Source organism: Pygocentrus nattereri, chromosome 13 (assembly GCF_015220715.1).
Source record: "Pygocentrus nattereri isolate fPygNat1 chromosome 13, fPygNat1.pri, whole genome shotgun sequence".
NCBI classification, from domain to species: Eukaryota; Metazoa; Chordata; class Actinopteri; order Characiformes; family Serrasalmidae; genus Pygocentrus; species Pygocentrus nattereri.
Window position 1 is genome coordinate 40,604,506 of NC_051223.1, and position 21,943 is coordinate 40,626,448.

The window sequence follows — 21,943 nt, forward strand, 5'->3', positions numbered from 1 at the left end:
GAACTGGAGATGTTAAATTGCTCCGAGGTGTGAATGTGTATGTCTGTGTGTCTGTCCTGTGATGGACCTGTCCAGGGTGTTTCCTGTCTCCCGCCCAATGAGAACTGGGATAGGCTCCAGCAGCCTCCATGACCCAGGATGATAAGCGGCTTAGAATAGGTTTCTAAATATACCGTTCAGTCAAGAGTCCTTATGTGATTACTAAGCTGCAAACAGCCTGTTTTTATGATGTCATTGAAACCAACACACTCACACTGATGTTACATCATTATCATTTTTTGAATGAGCTAATTTACATATATCGGTCTTAAAGGCACAGAAACAAAAACAGCCTGTTGAATTTTAAGGGATAAAGGGAGTTTGGAAAATGGCCATGGAAAAGAGAAAGCATGACTGTTTTTTGGTGCATAAAACTGCACAATTTTTTCAATTAGATTTCAAGGGAAAGGATAACGCACAAATGTAGGATATGGGCCCTTTAAATTCACAGCCCTTTTACTTATCCTGAACGTAGCTGACCAGTTACGGCATGTTTACTATCTGAAGTTAGTTGCTTGAGTTTCGCACTGGTGCTATGAGGCTAACTGTAACGTAGGAGGCATTGGGGCAGGATGCAAGTGCGAGTTGATTTTATTAAAACACGAGTCAGATTTTAAAAACACAGCAACAGAGGTGAGGGGGACAGACAAATCCATTATACGGCACAACAAAGTAAACAAGAATCAAACAAGAAACAAAACCAACAACGAGGGGAAACAAGCAACAGAATATATAGACACACAATGCAAGACGAAGGGACTGAGCAACCACAGGGGTATAAATACCAACAGAAAACGAGAAACACCTGAGACCAATGAGGGGGCGGGGCTGGGAGACAAAGAACAGGTGCAGGACAGGGGAGGAGCCAACAAGACAACAAAAGCACATGTCACAAGAAAACAAAAGCACACGGCAGATAAACAAAAACACACACAGCACTAGAAAACCAAGAAAAAAGGCAAACAGAACGACCAGGACCGAGCGTGAACGGACGATACACTAACGAAGCTAACAGGTAACGGAAGCCTACACCCCAGCGGTCAGCAGGGATGATGTTCTGGGGTGGTTTAGTGGTTTCACAGTTTGTATTGTAGGTTTATTGTAGGCCTCGTTAAAATAGTGAAATGATTAAATTTTAACTCTGTGAAATAGACTAAAGGAAGCTATAGCTATTGCCAATTCCAATATTTCCAATTTTCTCCTCAATTCAGACGTATCCAATTAGTTAGGGCTCCCTCAATCACACGACACCACCAGTGCTAGGAGGGCGAAAGACAGCGCAGGCTTCCTCCGATTCCTGGGAAGCATCTGCCACGAACGCAATGTCTATGGACAGCTGAACGCTCTCAGAGAAGAACACTAACCGCCAGACCTGTCACGTCAATTAATAGACTAGCATCGAGCTGAGTGATGGCAGGGGGGGTCCATTCTGACCACCCAGAGAAAGAGAGGACAGCTCTCTTGGTCTCCCGACCACGGACAGCTGTAGCATCACCAGGGACTGAACTCGTGATCTCCTGGTGACAGAGCCAACGCTTAGACGGTTGCCCCACATCTTTCTCGTTTTTAATGACTGACGTAATCAAACCCTAAAAGCCTTCTAAGCCCCCCTTTCGTGTTTGGTGAGAAAAGCCATTCCGTGTGTGGAAGGCTGCAGCACGGCTTTATCGGTTACACAAGTATGACCACGGGTAAGAAAAATGCTGAATGTTCTAGACCCAGAAGACACATTAGGACTGATTCAGGACTTGGACTAACATCACATCGACACAGTTGGAAACTGTCGGTGATTGATGATACTATTGCCAACCAGCTCAAGCCCACTTATAGTCCCAGTGCAAAACCAAAGAAACAAACTGCAGGCACTAAACATGGCTTGACTAATTAACTACAGGGAGATTCACTCGAAAGAGGCCCCGAATATTCTGCTGTAACTCCTGTTAGGATGAAACCATCTGCACCAAAAACTGCTCTACATGCCTTGATCGACTGCATTACCTGCAATGCTGGAAGTGATCTCTACTTTCTGCCAGACACATTTCGATGCAGTGTATTTTGTGGTATCGGAAAGCATTAGAGAGGTTAAACATTGCGACGGCTGTCCAGCGCCTACCCCATCGCTCCGATGCAGGGGCATCCCAGCTTATTCGAAGCTCCATGTACTGAGGAGCTCTTTGCACATTGTTTGGTTCAGATTGCTTCGTCCTAGAGGGAGTTATTACAGAATATTCGGGGCCTCTTTCGAGTGAACCTCCCTGTACAATTGGTGGAGAAAGTAAAGGGGAATACTGTTTAAACTGATACACATTCTCTTTCAGAAATGCTGTGTGTGGAGTGTGTGGAGGTGCGGGTCACTCCTGCAGGTGATGAGATGTCGCAGTGTTTGGGATCTGGCCCGTTTTCTGCTGGATCCAGTGGTTGTATTTAGAGACTCTTGTATAAACCCCAGGTCGGAACTCTCTGGAACATCCTTCACCCCAACTCACCACTCCGTACAGGAACAGGCTGTCGTTCACACTGCACACCAACGGACCACCAGAGTCCCCCTGCATCAAACAAGGAGTTCATCAGTCAACGTCCTGTATGTCTGCAGTGTCTCCATTTCCTGGACTGTAGCTATAAAACTATAAAGGTGTATAGAGGGCTGGGAATTAAACTAGCCCTGGACTTTTGTCTAGAACAGCCCACACTACAACCTCAATGGCTCCATCACAAACACCACCTCTTGGTTATAAGATGGTTAACTAGCCAGACTTGGGCCCAATCCCATTTCACCTCTCGCCAATACCTCTCAGCCCTACCCCTCTGTTCTGTGCGTTCTCGTCTAAGTGTGGGGGGTCCCGATTCTTGTTGAGATAGAGGGGTGGGGTGAAGTGTTGGGGCTACATGACCCTCCAAACGGAGATGTTTCAGAGACTCAAAACAGAGAAAACAGAAAAACCGGCAGAAGACCCACAAATGTGAGAATTTTCTCTGTTAAAAATTCCGATAACCATCATATTATCTTAGTTTAATGTTATTTCAGTGTATTATGGTTGTTTTCTTCATAACAAGCACACAAAATCACTAGTAGTTTGCTTAAATGGTGCATCAGCTACACTCTGGTTACATTTAAGGTGGAACGGGTAAATTCAAACAAGAACCTGGAGAATCTCTGACTTCAGCTTCATATCACTGAAGAATTAGGGGGGGTGATAATAAATAACTGCCCCCTCTTTGAAGGCATCTGATCCCTAAATGTAACTAAAGCCCAGCAGTGAGGAGCTGAACTTTCCCCTCCTCTGCTGTCCCTGCAGACGGGCAGGGTCGCCTACAGAGCGGCGCTGGTAGCTGTTAATGAGGGGTCCGATCTCATGGGCGGCAGGTTTTCACTTCAACAAAGCAGAAGCTCACACGGTCAGTTCTCTGAAGACAGGCCAACTGATTGAACAAGTGGAATCAGGTGCACTCCTGCTTATTTGGAATGAAAGCCAGCAGCAAACCGGCCCTTTGCAGATAAGATCGGACACCAGTGGACGAGCGGATGACTAACACAAACTGTGCATCATCAGATGAGCTTCGGTCTCTAACTGTACACCAACGAGAGTTACAGGTCTGTACGATATGGGTCACAGATGCTGCTAGAAATGACTCGACACACTGACCTTACAGGCGTCCACACTCCAATCTGGAGCTCCAGCACACAGCATGTTTTCGGTGATCATGTTGCCATAGTACCTCTTGCTGGAACATAAATCCTGTGGCAGCAGGTTGACTTTTCCCTCTCTGAGATACTGAGAGTTATACCACAACCCTGAAACGCGCAAGGAGTGTAATTGTAAATAGCAGCTCATGCACACGTACAAGCACATGACCTAAACCCTGATAAGCTCACCGGACAAAAAATTTGCCACCTGTGGCACGTACCTAATAGCCTGTAATACCTCCATGAGCATGAATATCAGCTGCAAATCGATTTGACACAAACTGGACCAGTTTCTGGATGTTCAGCCACTCTTGCATCAAATAAGTGCGCAGTTCGGCCAGACTTCATCGGATCCTTCCCTGGCATCTTACTTGTTGATTACTTACTTGGATTCAAATCTGGGGATTCTGCGGGTCAGTCCAGATGTGTAAACACTGCTGAGCGTTCATCAAGCCAATCAGTCACATTTGCAGCCCTGAGAAGGCTGTTGGAATTTTGGAATACAGGAATAGGAATGTTATGCTCCTCAGTGAGATGATGAGCAAAGGCATCGTTCACACACAGGCAGAAACCAGATTCATCTGACCAGATAACACGTTTCCAGTCATGACCAGTCCAGTTTTTGAGTCTCTTTGTCCACTGTAACTGGGAAACTCTGAGCAAAGGCCTTTTGAGTGCCGCTCTGCTGCATATGTTCATAGTATGCGGTTCCCTGCTGAGAGTTCTTTCAGAATTTGGTTGTGAAGAACCTGCATTGACTTCTAGAAGCAATTCTTGCCTGGAAGCGATTTTTATTCATAAGCCGTGAAACACGCTGGTGGTCCCTGTCCATCAGTTTCGTCTTTCAGCCACAATTCTGATGAGGATTTTCTGTAGGCTGGGATTTCTGCCACTGCTGGTCGACCCGTATGACCGTACGCTTCGATACACCTGCAAATTCAGCTACTTCCTTCACGCTGTGGCCTTTGGCGCCCAAATGCAATCACTCCTTTTTTGGCAATCATTAACGTCTGCTTTTTGACCCATTTCCCACACATTGAATGACACACTCACTTCACTGTACCACCTTTTCTCAATCTATGAATCCCGCTGCACATTCCCGCCTGATCATCCTTGTGCAGCTCCATCTGCAGGAGCCTGAAATTACCACCACCTTAAACACGCAAGGTGACTAACTTTTTTGTCCGGGGAGTTTATTATAACCCTCAATGAACATACGCAGTAGGCACGTCTGAGCACACAGACTTCATGAACAGATATCTAACTGTAGGGAAAGAAAATAAAAAAAAAATAAAAATAAAAAAAAATAAAATAGAGCAAAATTAAAATAATGTAAGGCTGTAGGCTTTCTATCAAAATATATTCCACACACAGCGGAGTCCTCTCGGCCCTCTCGGCCTTCAGAGAAGCCTAATGATTTCTGGGAACTAAAATTCATATCTGTAATGTTTCTGTTCATTTTTATTCAACAGAGTCATTTATTTAACCTCTGCAAATATTAGAGTGCTGCTCTCGCTTCGCTGTTAAGTAGTTCAGAATAGGATGGAAATAAAAGAGTCAAATTCTTGAAACACCCAGTGGAAAATTGATGAATCCAGAATTGGTTCTCTCAGTGGTATCTAGGTAGACTCTTAAAAATGACGGTTCTTACAAGGTTTTCAGTGAAGAAAACAGTTCTATGTAGAGCCATGAACACTCAAAGGACCCTTTCTGCGATCAAAAGGTTCTTTGCATCGTGAAAAGGTTCTTCTCGTTGATGGAGAATGTGCTGTAGATGGCTCTATATAGAACCTTTTTGAAAAGGGTTCTATGTAGCACCAAAAGGGTTTTTGTCATGTGTCAAGACTGTAGCGATAGAAGAACCGTTTTGGGGCAACATAGAACACTTTTCAAAAACATTCTGTATAGAACCACCTACAGCACATTCTACACCAATCTAAAGAACGCTTTCATGGGGGCAGTCGCGGGCTGGAGGTTAGAGAACCGGCCCTGTGACCAGAAGGTCGCTGGTTCCATCCCCGGAGCCGACAGTCCATGACTGAGGTGTCCTTGAGCAAGACACCTAACCCCCAACTGCTCCCCGGGTGCTGTGGATAGGGCTGCACACCGCTCCGGGCAAGTGTCATGCAAAGGGTTCTTGGTTCTATATAGAACCGCTTTCTTTACTGAAGAACACTTGCAAGAACCATCATATTAAGTGTGTAGATATAGCTAAGCAAGCTCTCCTACTGGTTAGGACTTCAGGAGCTGAAAAGAAGTCCTGACCTGTTGGTGAAATACAAGGAATACAAGGAAATACTGCAAAAACACTTGGCAAGTAAAATGATCTTATATATAGTCAACAAATCGAATATTTATCCTGTAGAGACTAATGTAAGCTTAATTAAAAATGATGTAACCTGTTTCTAGCAATATATACTTGTATCAAGTAATTTTTAAAGTAGATTTATCACACGACCTTGGCAGATAATTGTGATTAAAACCAATGCAAAATTATCTGCCAGCGCAGTGAAATAATTTTACTTGATAAAATGACCTAAAACAAGTAAAACTGTCTAGAAATAAGCCAGACAATCTCATAATAAGTGCACAACCATGTAAAAATGGGAAGTATTAGATATATTGAGTAGATTTATGATCATATCACTGGACACAATACCATATTTTGCACTGCAGAGCTCAATAATGAAAGAGCCACTGTGAAACCGCCACAAGGTAAAATGTGCTAAAAAATCTGTCACAAGCTTCAAGTAAAACATGGAATGACTTATAGAAGCTTCAAATGTCGGTGTTTAATCTAGAGTGAAAAAAACACCCACAAACCACTAGAATCCTATAGAGATGGTAGAACTAAGTTTAAATATTTATGACTTGAACTGAAGGCCTTGAATTGAAATGACTGGATGACCAGCAGCTGGGAATGACATGATTGTACCAGAGCTGGTTTCACGAGGCATTTGGCCTCTTCCTATTTCTCCCGTTACATTAAAAACAGGACTTCTAAACAGAGCAGAGGGCGCCCGTAAGCTAGTAAATGGGAATAAATGGGAATACATGGAGCTTAATGGCTAAAAACGAAAAGTTAAAATAGTCTCTAATCTAAAGAACTTTCATTTTAGAAAGTAGAAGGACGAGTTTCACTAAAACAGCAGAGAAATCTCACCTGTGTGTTTCCTTTATTCTACAGTAAACAGGTTTTGGGCAGCAGGAGGCGGGGCTTTACTGCTACTGAGTGCTGATTGGTTGGCGAGCGGAGCAGCTGATTGGCAGTTCGTGCTCTCTGACGTCATGAACGCACATGAGGCGCTGTTTTAAACTCCTGTAACTCGAGTTTAAAAGCTCTTAAATAAAACAGCGGTGTTAAAATGTTTTGCGCTGTTCAGGAAATGAAGGAATTCTTTTACTTAATTTATAAACTTTATAAGCATTTATAAACTGATTTTACTCAAATTCTCCATCTCAACCCGTTCATTTTGGGCTTACTCAGGAGCGCCCCCTAGTGTTTGAGAAACCCGGATGACATTACAGAGTGGGAATTCTCCTCAATATAAGTTCTCTGATCGTACCTTGCTCTTCTTTCCCGTATCCAGCAATCTCGCAGGAAGTTCCGTCTGGAAGTGTGGAATCAGGAGCAGCGACACACACTGTCCTCACGGAGTTGGACTCTACCGCACAGGCACCATCCGGACCACTGATCCTCAGCAATGCTATTCACACACACATTTCTATGTTTTAGGGTGTTTCCACGTTCTTCTACTGTCTAGTCCACTTTAGATGCTTTGTACATTCTTCATTTACTTTCAAATTACATTAAACTAAATAATAATTAAACCATAACTTAAACTTAAACCATAATTCTCTTTAACTCTAAAGCTGGCACTAAATCTAACCCAAACCTTACCTCAACCCAAAACCTAAACCCAACCCTCACCCTGGTCCAAATCCTAACCCTAACCCCACCGCTGTGAGACTGAAATAAAGGTTCTAGACTGTCTCTGGGTCAGTCCCCCTCTCATCACTGGGGTGGTTCCCTCAGGGCTCCATCTCAGTGCCTTCAGTCAGGGAACATAACTGAACCATAATCCACTGAAATGATCTGTTCTAAGCTGGACTGACTCCACACACCCCGCCTCGCCTCGACTCCAGGCTTTTACTCTACTGCTCTGTTTTAAATCATTCGGTTATGAAAAGGAACAAATACCAACTTTTCACCTGGAGGAACTGATTTAAGCTCCACAATCAGACCTTATAACCACTGGAGAACCTCTGAGGGAACATCTACACTGTTTGTACCTTGATAAACGGAAAATGTACCTGAGCAGAACCTTCATTTGTTGTCTATAAAGATGTTTTTAGCTATATTAACACTACAATATGTCCATGTTTATAGACAACAGTGCCATATTACTGCATAATTAATACGGACCATTTGAGTGTAATTTAATAATGTTCTTCTTAAGAATTTAGGCAGGTTCTTCATCTTCACCATCACTGCAACGTGCTGTGTAAAATCTTTCCAAACTACGGAAAAACATCTTTCATAATGACAACAGATAAAATTTGCACAAGAACATTATAATTTTTTATCATTAATGTGAGAACTTGATTTATTTCCATTTTAAACATTTAAATATATCATATATTTTAATACAGATAAAGATTTATTTGTTTATGTTTATGAACACATGCTTTCTCGTTCATAGTTAGAGTACAAAATTAGATACGATGTAAATTTGAAGTGTATATATCAGTGGAAATATGTCCAATAATAAAAACTATTTCTGAATACTTGTTTCTTCTCACTGTAAAACAGCAAACCTCATTAGGATACAGTAAGGAGACCGAAGAAGCTCCTAAGGCCATGTTTTGCACTCTGTGGTCATTAGAGGTCACACAAGAGACAAGGAGGAGCAGATTTTCTAATAGGGACACACTTGCCCTTGGCTATGGGGCAGGGAGCCTAACACGGAGCCCATTTCAACATGGACGTTTTACGTTGTTAACGAAGGTCAAGCAGCCTGAGTTTCTGGCCACATCTCCGCACCGCGGGGTCAGTTCTCACACAGCGTTACAGCTCAGACTCCTTCAGTCCAGCCTCCGCACCGCGGGGTCAGTTCTCACACAGCGTTACAGCTCAGACTCCTTCAGTCCGGCCTCCGCAACGCGGGGTCAGTTCTCACACAGCGTTACAGCTCAGACTCCTTCAGTCCAGCCTCCGCACCACGGGGTCAGTTCTCACACAGCGTTACAGCTCAGACTCCTTCAGTCCGGCCTCCGCAACGCGGGGTCAGTTCTCACACAGCGTTACAGCTCAGACACCTTCAGTCCGGCCTCCGCACCACGGGGTCAGTTCTCACACAGCGTTACAGCTCAGACTCCTTCAGTCCAGCCTCCGCACCGCGGGGTCAGTTCTCACACAGCGTTACAGCTCAGACTCCTTCAGTCCAGCCTCCGCACCGCGGGGTCAGTTCTCACACAGCGTTACAGCTCAGACTCCTTCAGTCCGGCCTCCGCAACGCGGGGTCAGTTCTCACACAGCGTTACAGCTCAGACTCCTTCAGTCCAGCCTCCGCACCATGGGGTCAGTTCTCACACAGCGTTACAGCTCAGACTCCTTCAGTCCGGCCTCCGCAACAGGGGGTCAGTTCTCACACAGCGTTACAGCTCAGACACCTTCAGTCCGGCCTCCGCACCACGGGGTCAGTTCTCACACAGCGTTACAGCTCAGACTCCTTCAGTCCAGCCTCCGCACCGCGGGGTCAGTTCTCACACAGCGTTACAGCTCAGACTCCTTCAGTCCAGCCTCCGCACCGCGGGGTCAGTTCTCACACAGCGTTACAGCTCAGACTCCTTCAGTCCTGCCTCCGCACCTCGGGGTCAGTTCTCACACAGCGTTACAGCTCAGACTCCTTCAGTCCAGCCTCCGCACCGCGGGGTCAGTTCTCACACAGCGTTACAGCTCAGACTCCTTCAGTCCAGCCTCCGCACCGCGGGGTCAGTTCTTACACAGCGTTACAGCTCAGACTCCTTCAGTCCGGCCTCCACACCACGGGGTCAGTTCTTACACAGCGTTACAGCTCAGACTCCTTCAGTCCGGCCTCCGCACCGCGGGGTCAGTTCTCACACAGCGTTACAGCTCAGACTCCTTCAGTCCAGCCTCCGCACCGCGGGGTCAGTTCTCACACAGCGTTACAGCTCAGACTCCTTCAGTCCAGCCTCCGCACCGCGGGGTCAGTTCTCACACAGCGTTACAGCTCAGACTCCTTCAGTCCAGCCTCCGCAACGCGGGGTCAGTTCTCACACAGCGTTACAGCTCAGACTCCTTCAGTCCAGCCTCCGCACCGCGGGGTCAGTTCTCACACAGCGTTACAGCTCAGACTCCTTCAGTCCAGCCTCCGCACCGCGGGGTCAGTTCTTACACAGCGTTACAGCTCAGACTCCTTCAGTCCGGCCTCCGCACCACGGGGTCAGTTCTTACATAGCGTTACAGCTCAGACTCCTTCAGTCCAGCCTCCGCACCGCGGGGTCAGTTCTTACACAGCGTTACAGCTCAGACTCCTTCAGTCCGGCCTCCGCACCGCGGGGTCAGTTCTTACACAGCGTTACAGCTCAGACTCCTTCAGTCCGGCCTCCGCACCGCGGGGTCAGTTCTCACACAGCGTTACAGCTCAGACTCCTTCAGTCCAGCCTCCGCACCGCGGGGTCAGTTCTTACACAGCGTTACAGCTCAGACTCCTTCAGTCCGGCCTCCGCACCGCGGGGTCAGTTCTTACACAGCGTTACAGCTCAGACTCCTTCAGTCCGGCCTCCGCACCGCGGGGTCAGTTCTCACACAGCGTTACAGCTCAGACTCCTTCAGTCCGGCCTCCGCACCGCGGGGTCAGTTCTCACACAGCGTTACAGCTCAGACTCCTTCAGTCCAGCCTCCGCACCGCGGGGTCAGTTCTCACACAGCGTTACAGCTCAGACTCCTTCAGTCCAGCCTCCGCACCGCGGGGTCAGTTCTCACACAGCGTTACAGCTCAGACTCCTTCAGTCCGGCCTCCGCACCGCGGGGTCAGTTCTTACACAGCGTTACAGCTCAGACTCCTTCAGTCCGGCCTCCGCACCGCGGGGTCAGTTCTTACACAGCGTTACAGCTCAGACTCCTTCAGTCCAGCCTCCGCACCGCGGGGTCAGTTCTTACACAGCGTTACAGCTCAGACTCCTTCAGTCCAGCCTCCACACCACGGGGTCAGTTCTTACACAGCGTTACAGCTCAGACTCCTTCAGTCCGGCCTCCGCACCGCGGGGTCAGTTCTTACACAGCGTTACAGCTCAGACTCCTTCAGTCCGGCCTCCGCACCGCGGGGTCAGTTCTCACACAGCGTTACAGCTCAGACTCCTTCAGTCCGGCCTCCGCACCGCGGGGTCAGTTCTTACACAGCGTTACAGCTCAGACTCCTTCAGTCCAGCCTCCACACCACGGGGTCAGACTAATAAAGCACATTCAGTCTTTCAGCTCCAGTTTACACAGATTTTAAACTGAAAACGAGAAACGATCTGAAGTTTTTATTAGTGTCTTTCAGACGTCAGTATTTGGGTTTTAAATACGATTATTAATGAAATTGATATCAGCTGGTAAACCTGCAGTTATTCACAAACAATATTCAAATTCAACTGTGTGATGTTTTATTTGTTGTCATTCATTGTTTGACTCACAGACTTGATGTGTCTGTCTGTCTGTCTGTCTGTCTGTCTTATAGATGGTAATGTATAATGCAGTTTGGTTAGAAAATATATTTATTATAACACAGAATTATCATGAATTAACTTTGCTTTCACTGATTAATCAGAATTTTTTTGTTAAACTGACCCTCTGTCTGTCACCGTGAACCCACCGTGACTGCCCCTCATTTTGGGTGGAATGTACTGAGCGGTAGGAGCTAAAATCAAAGTTCGAGCGTCTGTTTGCAGCAGAGATGTTTATGTTGCTTGTATGAAAACATGATTATCCCCTTTACATACACACGGCTGGGGCAGTTCCCTATAAATTTCAGTGGGTGACTAAAGGACTGTGTGAACGTAGGGATGACCCCAACTGTGGTTTGCTCCATCTTTGAGGAGGTGTGGGCGGGGTTACCGATGTCGTTGTTGAAGCTGTCGTCAATGATGTCAAAGTTTTCATGCGTGTGGAGCTCCGTCACTCCGAACTCCTGCTCTTTCCTCTGGTCCGTTTCATTCAGGGCGGCCTTCCCCAGGACCACCCACAGCCTACAGACATCAGTGTCAGCACTGCAGAAAACAGATAAAACAGAACTAACAGGACAGAAGCGAGTGCTGTGGCTATTCATACTCTCTGAAATGCTGTAAATATTTTTTGGGCCATTTTAATACATTTAAAACTAAAATATCCTTGATAAAAACATTTGAAACATCATTTTTTTTCCCTATCGGAAACATTAATTTTTTACTTTTATGTTTTTTTGTTTGGTCTAATAAAAAAGGGCAGAAAAAGCATTAAAACGTGTCATTTGGAGGTATTCACACTTTTCTATACAACTGCAGAAGCTCACAACCTAAAAGTGAACACAGTCGGAAACTTTCTATTCCCGAGATTCCGACTTGTTTCTTAGCATAACCCTGTGGTCAACAAGACCAGTTTCGGTGGTCATTTTTTCTTTTTTTTCTTTTGACACAGCTTAACTTTAGAAGTCACTGATTAGGCTGAAAAGGACGGCATGCCCAACTGCTGCTGCGACCCTATCTGGATTAAGCGGTCAACGATGACGACGATGATGATGATGATTAGGCTGTAGACATTTGATTTAATCTGTAACCGTTATTTGCAGTGTGTACATTTATGTACAACTCAGGAAAATGTTCTGAAGATACCAAAAATACATGAGGTCAACATTATCAACCTAAACACCAGAAAAAATGGATAAATTCTATACGCTGATGTATTTTGATGCGTATTAAACATGAAGGTTGGCTCCTACCCGTCAGGAAAGCAGTGCGCTGCCGTGAGAACCCAGCAGGAGGCGATGAGGCTCCCAGCACAGCGGAACACTCTGCTCTGATCCGATGATCTCCAGAACACTGTGGCCATCCAGGGGTGAAGCTCCACTGTGCTCAGAGAGCCGCCCACGATCTTTAACCTCAGTGCAGGACGTTCACCACAACGCCAGCCTTCGACAGCAACAACACACTTACACCACAAATCCAGAGACTGAGACTTAATCTCACCTGCGGTTAAATCCTACAGAAGTCTTAATCTCGCCTAAATCAAAACCTCATTGGAGTCTTAATGAGTCTTAATGACACCTGAGTCTAAACCTTATTGGACATGATGTGATGATCTGTATATGACAATATATGATATATATGATAATCTGACTGGAGTCTTAATCTGCCCTGAAGTGTAAACCTCTTTAGGGAGAGGACTCTTAATCTCACCTGCCTGTTAAACACACTTGAGTCCTAATCTCACCTGAGCTTTAGGCCCAGTCACATTTCACCCCTCCCCCTACCACTGAGCACAACCCCTATATTCTGTGTGTTCTCGTCTAGGTGTGGTCCACTATCCTCTTGCTGTCAGGGAAATAGTCCAGCAGCTCTGATGCCTGAATGTACCTGCTGCTCCATTTAAGGTGGAACGGGAGAATCTCTGACTTCAGCTTCACATCACACAAATAATTGCCCCCCTCTTTGAAGGCGTCTGATCCCTAAATGTAACTAAAGCCCAGCAGTGAGGAGCTGAACTTTCCCCTCCTCTGCTGTCCCTGCAGACGGGCAGGGTCGCCTACAGAGCGGCGCTAGTAGCTGTTAATGAAGTGAAGCTCTTTTATTAGAGGGGCTCATTTCAGAGGAAGATCTCAACCACTGCCCTGTAGCTCAGGAACAAGGGGGGACACTCCAAAACAAGGGGTAGGGGTGAAAAGGAGAAATGAGACTGGGTCTAAATACAACTTGAGTCTGACCTCCATTGGACTGAGAATCTCACCTGAGTAAAATCACTCGTGTGCTAAACTCACCTGAGTCTGAGCTGCTGGTGGGAGACAGTGGTGGGGCTGGTGGGGCTGGTGGGGCTGGTGGGGCTGAAGGGAGAGAGAGAGAGAGAGAGAGAGAGAGAGAGAGAGAGAGAGAGAAAGAGAGAGAGAAAGAGAGAGAGAAAGAGAGTGAGTGTGAGAGTTATTAGTGACACAGACAAGTTAATGCAATATTACAGTGGGAGAGAAAGGAGGGATGGGATAGAAAAAAAGAAATGAGAAAATGAGGAACATGGGGTAAAGAATGGAGGGAATGCAGGGACGGAGGTAGAGACTAAAGGGATAGCTGTAAAGAATAAACAGAATGGAGGAACAGAGGTAGAGGATTGAGGGATGGAGGTAGAGAATAGAGAGAAAGTGGTGACAGAAGTAGATAATGAAATAAAGAATGGAGGGAAGGAAGAAGGTAATGCGGGGATGGAGGTAGATAATGGAGGAATAAATGGATGGAGGGACAGAGAGACTGAGAGGATAGAGAGATTGAAAGGAAGGATGGACAGAATGGAGGGATAGAGAGAACAGAATGATGCAGAGATTGAGGGATATGGGGATAGAAAATAAGAGAGAACGCAGGAACAGAGGTAGAAAATGGAGGGATGGAGGAGAAAAAGGAGAGAGAGAGAGAGAGAGAGAGAGAGAGAGAGAGAGAGAGAGAGAGAGAGAGAGAGAGAGAGAGAGTGGAGGGATGGAGGGATTCTCACCAGGCTCTGTGTTGCAGTGTGGAATACTGCAGTACTCTTTAACTCTACCGTACTTCCCCTGTACGAAGCACCAGGGCTTCCTGCTGTAGTCTGGGTTTCTGTGGGAATAAAAACACCTGTTTAATCTTTAATTCCACCGAAATTCCACCGCCCGATCACGGCACCACGCTGGAATTCTCTGAGCTCCTGAGAGCGACTCATTCTTTCACTAATGTCTGTAGAAGCAGTCTGCAGGCCGAGGGGCTCGGCTTTATACACCTGTGGCCACGGAAGTGACTGGAACACCTGAATTCAGTGATTTGGATGGGGGAGTGAAAACTTTTGGAAATATAGTGTATCTACTATATACACATATCAGCCAGAACGTTCTGACCACCTCCTCGTTTCTACGCTCACTGTCCACTTTATCAGCTCCACTGACCGTATAGCTGCTCTCTGTAGTTCTACAGTTACAGACTGTAGTCCATCTGTTTCTCTGATACTCTGTTACCCTGTTCTTCAGTGGTCAGGACCCCCATGGACCCTCACAGAGCAGGTGCTATTTGGGTGGTGGGTCATTCTCAGCACTGCAGTAACACTGACGTGGTGGTGGTGTGTTAGAGTGTGTTGTGCTGGTCTGAGTGGATCAGACACAGCAGTGCTGCTGGAGTTTTTAAACCCCTCAGTGTCACTGAGAATAGTCCACCAACCAAAAATCTCCATCCAACAGCGTCCTGTGGGCAGCGTCCTGTGGGCAGCGTCCTGTGACCACTGATGAAGGACTAGAGGATGACCAACACAAACTGTGCAGCAGCAGATGAGCTGTCGTCTCTGACTTTACATCTACAAGGTGGACCAACAAGGTAGGAGTGTCTAATAGAGTGGACAGTGAGTGGACACAGTGTTTAAAAACTCCAGCAGCACTGCTGTGTCTGATCCACTCGTACCAGCATAACACACACTAACACACCACCACCACATCAGTGTCACTGCAGTGCTGAGAATGACCCACCACCCAAATACCAGACCTCAAAGTCCAGAGGATCCAGCAACACTTGGAGGGAAAATGTGTGCAGGACAAACGATGGAGGCAATTCAATCACTTCTCTCATACACTATACAGACAAAAATATTGGGACGCCTACACATCACACCAACACTTGCTTTTATGAATCCTGTTCTACATCCATTGGCATTAATATGGAGTTGGTCCCCCTTTGTGAGGTCAGACACTGATGTTGGATGAGAGGGTCTGGCTCACAATCCCCGTTCTAATTCATCCCAAAGGTGTTGGATGGAGTTGAACCCCATAGCATCATCCCTCCTCCACCAAACTTACTCCATGGGTTTCCCACTCCATCTGACGCTTGGCATTGTGGTTGGTGATGTAAGGCTTTCTCGGCCATGAAAACCCATGATGTGAAGCTCCTGGCGCTCAGTTTTTGTGCTGATGTTGATCCCAGAGGAGGTTTGGAACTTTATGCTCTCTGCTCTTCAGCGCTCGGTGACCCGCCCTGTAACTTTACATGGTCTGACACTTTGCGAGTTGCTGTGCTTCCTAAACACTTCCACTTCAATAATACCACTTACAGCTGATCATGGAAAAACTAGGAGGGCAGAAATGCCGCGAACTGACTTATTGTAACAGTGGCATCCTATTACAGCACCACGCTGGAATTCAGTGGCTCCTTAGACCCATTCTTTCCCTAATGTGTGTAAAGGCAGACTGCAGGGCCAGCTGCTTGATTAACACACCTGTGGCAATGAGGCTCAAGGAAACACCTGAATTCAATGATTAAGAGGTGTGTCCCAGTACTTTTGTCCACACTGTGTATACTGAGGGCTCCTAACACAGCGTGACGCCGACTACAGAGGTCTATTACTGAGAGAAACCAGTCTGTTACAGTGCAGCTCACACAGTCTGAGCGACTTGCCTGCAGCGGTTGTGTCGTCCCAGACCCAAAGCCCTGCTGTCTGAACCAAACACGCTCAGGCTGCTTTCCGGATCCCATTCCATACATTTTCGCCCCCTCTCCGTCTGAGCCACAGGGCCCCGGTACCGCAGACCCATACCAATGATACAGGACTCAGAGTCATCTACACACACACACACACACACACACACACACACACACACACACACACACACACACACAACAGAACAAATACAACACACAATGAGAGCAGAGAGAAATTCAGGGGGCTGCCAGTGTTTGTAGCTATGTAAAGCGTTTTAGTCCATGTGAGTCCTACAGTGTCAGAAAGCACAGAATCAAGTCTAGTAGAGACACTGAACACCTCCAGTTAGTTTGAGGTGAGTGTGATCATTTAGGCCTGCAGTTAGCACCATTCTAATTGCTATGAAGCCACATTGGCCTCGAAGCGCAAGTGAAACTGTTTTCTTGATTTTCCAACAAATTTCCGCTTTGACGAACATGCTGACGGAGTATAAACGATTTGCGTACCAATCTCACAGGAGGAGCCGCTGAAGCCATCAGGACACAAACAAAACATGTGCCGTCCTGTGAAGAGAGCGGAGACTGATGTGCCCCCATTCAGACAATGCGGAACTACACACACACACACACACACACACACACACACACACACACAAAACATGTAAACAAAGCCACAATCAGATATACACAACCACAACTTCATAAACACAATTACACCCACATATCCAGACGCATAAACACAGACAGAGCAGATCATACACAATCATTACCAGCCATCCATATGACACGTATATCACCAGATGGGGAAAATTTAAAGTGATAGTTCCACAACAAATAAAAATGTACACATTTCCCTCTCAACTCAAATGTAGTCGATCTACACGTTTGGCGTCTTAAATTTGCTTCTTTAATTCTACACCGGCTGTATGAGGCTACTGTATCTGACCGGTAGGGATGCAAGGCTAGATTTGGCCAAACCAGCAATTTGCAGTATTTATGTATTTATTTAATCACACATTAAACTCTGTGCTAAACAGCCAGACAGCTCATCACTTCGTTTGATTCACGTTACCTAAATAGGATTTTTTATTCACGCATTTAAAACTGGAGTTTGGCTCATTAAATACCAGACCATATTATTTATATTGCAATTTTGGCTGACAGAAAAAGGCCTAAATGAGTTTCATTCATTCAGTTAGGTGCCCAGCGCCGGTCGCAGAAGGCCAGTGTCCAGGGCAGTTTGGACGTTTTCCCTCTCAAACACACCCACTAAACCAAGCATTTAACAGATTGGTGTAATCAGCCAATCAGGGTGATTCATAAAGATTCATCTGATTTCAAAGCATCATATTTTAACAACCGTGAGGCGCCGAGGAACCAACCACACTCCAACTGTAAGAGGGGGTCATAGAGTCTCTGACAGCTGGGTAAACACCCTACACTATATCAATAGGAGTCCTTGGGCAAGACTCCTAACACCACCTTCACCTCCCTGTGTAAGTCGCTCTGGATGAGAGCGTCGGCCAAATGCTGTGAACGCAGCCTCGTAGGTCCGGTGCCAAAACTAAAGAAGCAAACTTTTTGAGTACATTTGATTTCCCACCAAACTTTTTCTTCACGGCAGATAAACAAACAGTCAGAAGGAGTTTGTGAAAAAGTTTCAGCACCTTTTGGGTTCTGTAGTGTTCTGGAGAACAGCTGCCCCCCTCTGCCTTTCTGTAGAAAGAAGTAGAGATTGTGTGGTTTAAATTCGGCCGTGCGTGTGGTCAGCAGAGGAGCTGCGGTAGGGACTGTACAGGTCCTGCTCACCGCTGTGCAGTGTGTGACCATCTGTAGCACCAGAAACGTACAGATGAGCGTCAGCACAGAACTCATCCTGACCCACGATACAGCGACCTCTTCTCACAGCTGGACAGCCTGAAAAAAAGAGAGGATGCACAGAGTGGACGGTGCAGTGAGTCAAGTCAAACACAAGCTCGGACACCAAATAAAGGTGCGTTTTTTTTGTCCTTTTGTCCAGTTTAAGCTCTTTCTGCCCCCTGGTGGCCTTTTGTGAGATAATAAAGTCAAAAACAATGTTTTCCCGTGTCTCTGTTATCAGGTTAACCAGGACTCCGTCGTCTCTCTGTGTTGCGCTGGTAGCGAGCAATGAGGGGTGAAAGGGGAGGGCTGAGGACCCCATGTTGTGAAAAACTATTCACACCTCTCCACGAGTGTGCCGAGATAAAACAGACTTTAGCTTACAGTCGTAAAATACAATCCTGACACAAACATGGCACAATAAACAAAGACAAACACACTCTTATAATGTTGACCTGCTCGCTCGCCTGCAAGGACAACAACTCAGCTTAGGGCAAACACTACAGCAGCTCCAAAACAGGCTGAAACTGGATTTTAGGACTGCCAGCTTCATCACATATTCATATTTATCAGATGGTATCCTTTCTTTTATGCTGTAAGTGCCTATTGATGGTTTTTAAGGTGTTTATAACCCATGCAGTCGTGGGGTGGAGGTCAGGGATCCCCAGCACCGACAGTCCATGACTGAGGTGCCCTTGAGCAAGACACCGAACCCCCAACTGCTCCCCGGGTGCCGTGGATAGGGCTGCCCACCGCTCCGGGCAAGTGTGCTCACTGCCCCCTAGTGTGTGTGTGTGTGCTCACTAGTGTGTGTGTGGTGTTTCACTTCATGGATGGGTTAAATGCGGAGGTGGAATTTCCCCGTTTGTGGGATTTAAAAAGTATCAGTGAACTTAACATGGACTTATTATTAATAAACATCAGTAAACTAATCTGAAAGGGTTTCATAAACGCTTTGTAAGGACAGACTCACTGTAATGTGATACCACATGAGTGGATATGCCCCAAGAAGCTAACACGCAAAAAATATAGTTTTGTTATTTATGTATATTTATAATGATTTGACGGTTTTTCTATTGTTAAAAGCATAAAAGCATAAAAGCTTAAAGCACATGTTAAACTCTTTGGGCCCAAAGGTGGTTTAAACACCTGAGACGTTTGAGTGTTGATTAAGTGATCCTTATTAGTCCCACAAACGGGGAAATCTCTGCGTTTAACCCGTCCGTGCAGTGAAACACCACATACTGAACACACACGCACACTAGGGGGCAGTGAGCACACTTGCCCGGAGCGGTGGGCAGCCCTATCCACAGCGCCCGGGGAGCAGTTGGGGGTTAGGTGTCTTGCTCAAGGACACCTCAGTCACTGTTGGCTCTGGGAATCGAACCGGCGACTTTCCGGTCACAGAGCCGGTTCCCTGACCTCCAGGCCACGACTGCCCCGCATGATGAGTGCTGACATCACAACAAGCACAAAGACACGTTGAGTGGGCTCCGGCTTTTTTCCCCTCCGAAGTAACACATTCACTAATATGGTCAATAATATTTACTCATGATATTGTTTTAGTCTAAATAACCTGCTTGACTTTAATACGGTTTAATTTATAAGTTATTACAAACCAGCAAAAAGCACCCAGTGAAACCGTTAATAATAAATGAGATTAATCCGTTTACTTTAATAACAATCTCTCTTAGGAATGAGTCAAAACGAGCATGAAGGGTCTCTGATCAGGTCGATAGGTCAGTAGATGATATTAAACCAGGGTTTTTGGATGGAGCTTCTTCTTCCACTCCATAACTTCAAGGACTGCGAGGTGGTGTGTGATGTTACTGGAAAGTCTTTGCAGTGCCAAAATTCTCAGAAGCTGCATTTTTGCAAATGGCTTGTTTGTAGCTGTGGTGTTTACAGAAATGACAGAAGACTTTTCTGGGCAGCGAGTGGACCCGATTCACGATGACTTCAAATCTCTGATTTCCAGCGACGCAGCGATATTTCAGTGAGAGAAAGGCTTAAACTGACACAGCGCATCTCATTATCATTATTGTGCTTATCGCTGATGTCTGACCAAAACCTTGTATCTCCAAAACGGTAACGTTACAGGAGAAGGAAAAAACATACTGTACTTTTAATGCAAGTCAGTGGAACCAGAGTTTTTTCCAAGTCACTTTGGACCGTTTCTTTTGGTCCATTCTTCATGAAATTTACACACAATGTAAAGAACAATGCATTTTCAAATGATTCACTTTTAAAAGGCTGCAGTTACATATTTTCTTACTAGTTTCAAGATATTAGGGTGATGTAAATAACTAGAGACTATTACACATTTCAAGAAATCCTGAAATATGACAGTGAGTAAAATTAATGAACGGCTTTTGCAGCACTGAGAAGCTCAGGGAGCCCACAAACCTTTAACAGGCAGCCCAGAACACAAAGCATGGAACCACTTTAACTACAGCACATCAAACCGCCGGGATGAGTCGAGAGGCGAGAGCTGCTGCTCTTCATGCAGAGCCGTGCAGTAGATCCCCTCAGTTAACTCAGAGATTAAGTGGTAACAATGAAAGATCATCTCACCTCTCTGCCTGCTCAGAGCTCCAGCTGGGTTAGGCTTCCTGCGTGGATGTGAAAGTGAGCCGTGTTTTTATCCCTGCTTGGAAAGCTCCTCCTTATATTTCCAGGCGGTGCTGTGGTTGGTGGAGGGCTGAGGGAGAGCGGCGGGCACATGTGGCCTGCCAGCTGCGCGATACACGTTTTTTCTCTCAGAAAGAAAATCGGACGATAGAACCGGTGATTCAACATTCCGGACCATCTCAGCACATTTTCTGGTCACCAAAATGCCCAAAGGGTCAACTATCTGGTGTTTCTCTGGATTGTAAACTGTGCTGGGGTTAGTGTTGGGATTAGGTTCAGGCTTGGAGTTCAGGTCTGTGGGAACCGTTTTCGATGTTAACAAAAAAAAAAAGATGTGATTTATTATTATTATTATTATTATTATTTCAGCCTCAGATTCCATCCCTTCATTTTTAGTGAAGAACATATAAAATAACCCATTTTCAGAGCTTCACTCTGTCCACCCCCCACACATTTATATCACACACGTGGTGTTGGGCTGAACCCACGGGGAGTAAAAGTGTGGAGGTGCTGTGTCTTTCACTCTGTGGCCTGCTGTTAGTGTGCGTGTGTGTGCGTGTGTGTGTGTGTGTGTGTGACAGACTGCTGACTGGCTACAGCTGCTAAAGTAGACCCCTACGCTGGATCCTGCTGGGTCCAGCAGACCACTGAGTAACACACCAACACCACCACACAAAGATTAAACTTAGGGTTTAGGTCAAAGAGGAATTCCAACAAAATGTAAACAGAGACGTTCAGAGCAGTTTGGTGTGAAATGGTTCAGTGGTGGTGATGGGAACCAGGCGTCGCCATGACTACAACACAGATATAGACACTTTATTTACCATCCAGAACCACCAGAGAACCTACACGAGTCTTCTGAGCTTATATGGAACGTTGATGATGGAAAACAGTGGAAAATCTGGAATAATGAGTTTTCTTTGGGGACTATTTTGCCGCACAGCGCCCTGCATGTCTCCCTCCACCATGAATGGAGTTGAAGTTCTCTAAACTCTCATAAAACAGCGTCTCAGTCATCAGGCAGTGAATTCAGAACCAGCTCATGTAGGAACTTTCTGT

At 46.0% G+C, this 21,943-nt stretch overlaps 1 protein-coding gene across 1 annotated transcript; it reads right to left on the bottom strand.

The window, feature by feature from the left end:
* Nucleotides 1-612: 612 nt before the first annotated feature.
* Nucleotides 613-20,902, bottom strand: plaub (plasminogen activator, urokinase b). The gene is made up of 12 exons (XM_037544011.1): nucleotides 20,828-20,902; nucleotides 18,203-18,310; nucleotides 18,061-18,109; nucleotides 16,901-17,005; nucleotides 16,370-16,532; nucleotides 14,457-14,554; nucleotides 13,741-13,803; nucleotides 12,706-12,895; nucleotides 11,847-11,998; nucleotides 7,291-7,431; nucleotides 3,684-3,832; nucleotides 613-2,585 (listed from the first exon to the last, which is right to left on the bottom strand). The coding sequence occupies exons 2-12, from the start codon at nucleotides 18,266-18,268 to the stop codon at nucleotides 2,391-2,393; spliced, it is 1,371 nt and encodes a 456-aa protein (XP_037399908.1). The 5' UTR covers nucleotides 18,269-18,310; nucleotides 20,828-20,902; the 3' UTR covers nucleotides 613-2,390.
* Between the last annotated feature and the right edge of the window lie 1,041 nt (nucleotides 20,903-21,943).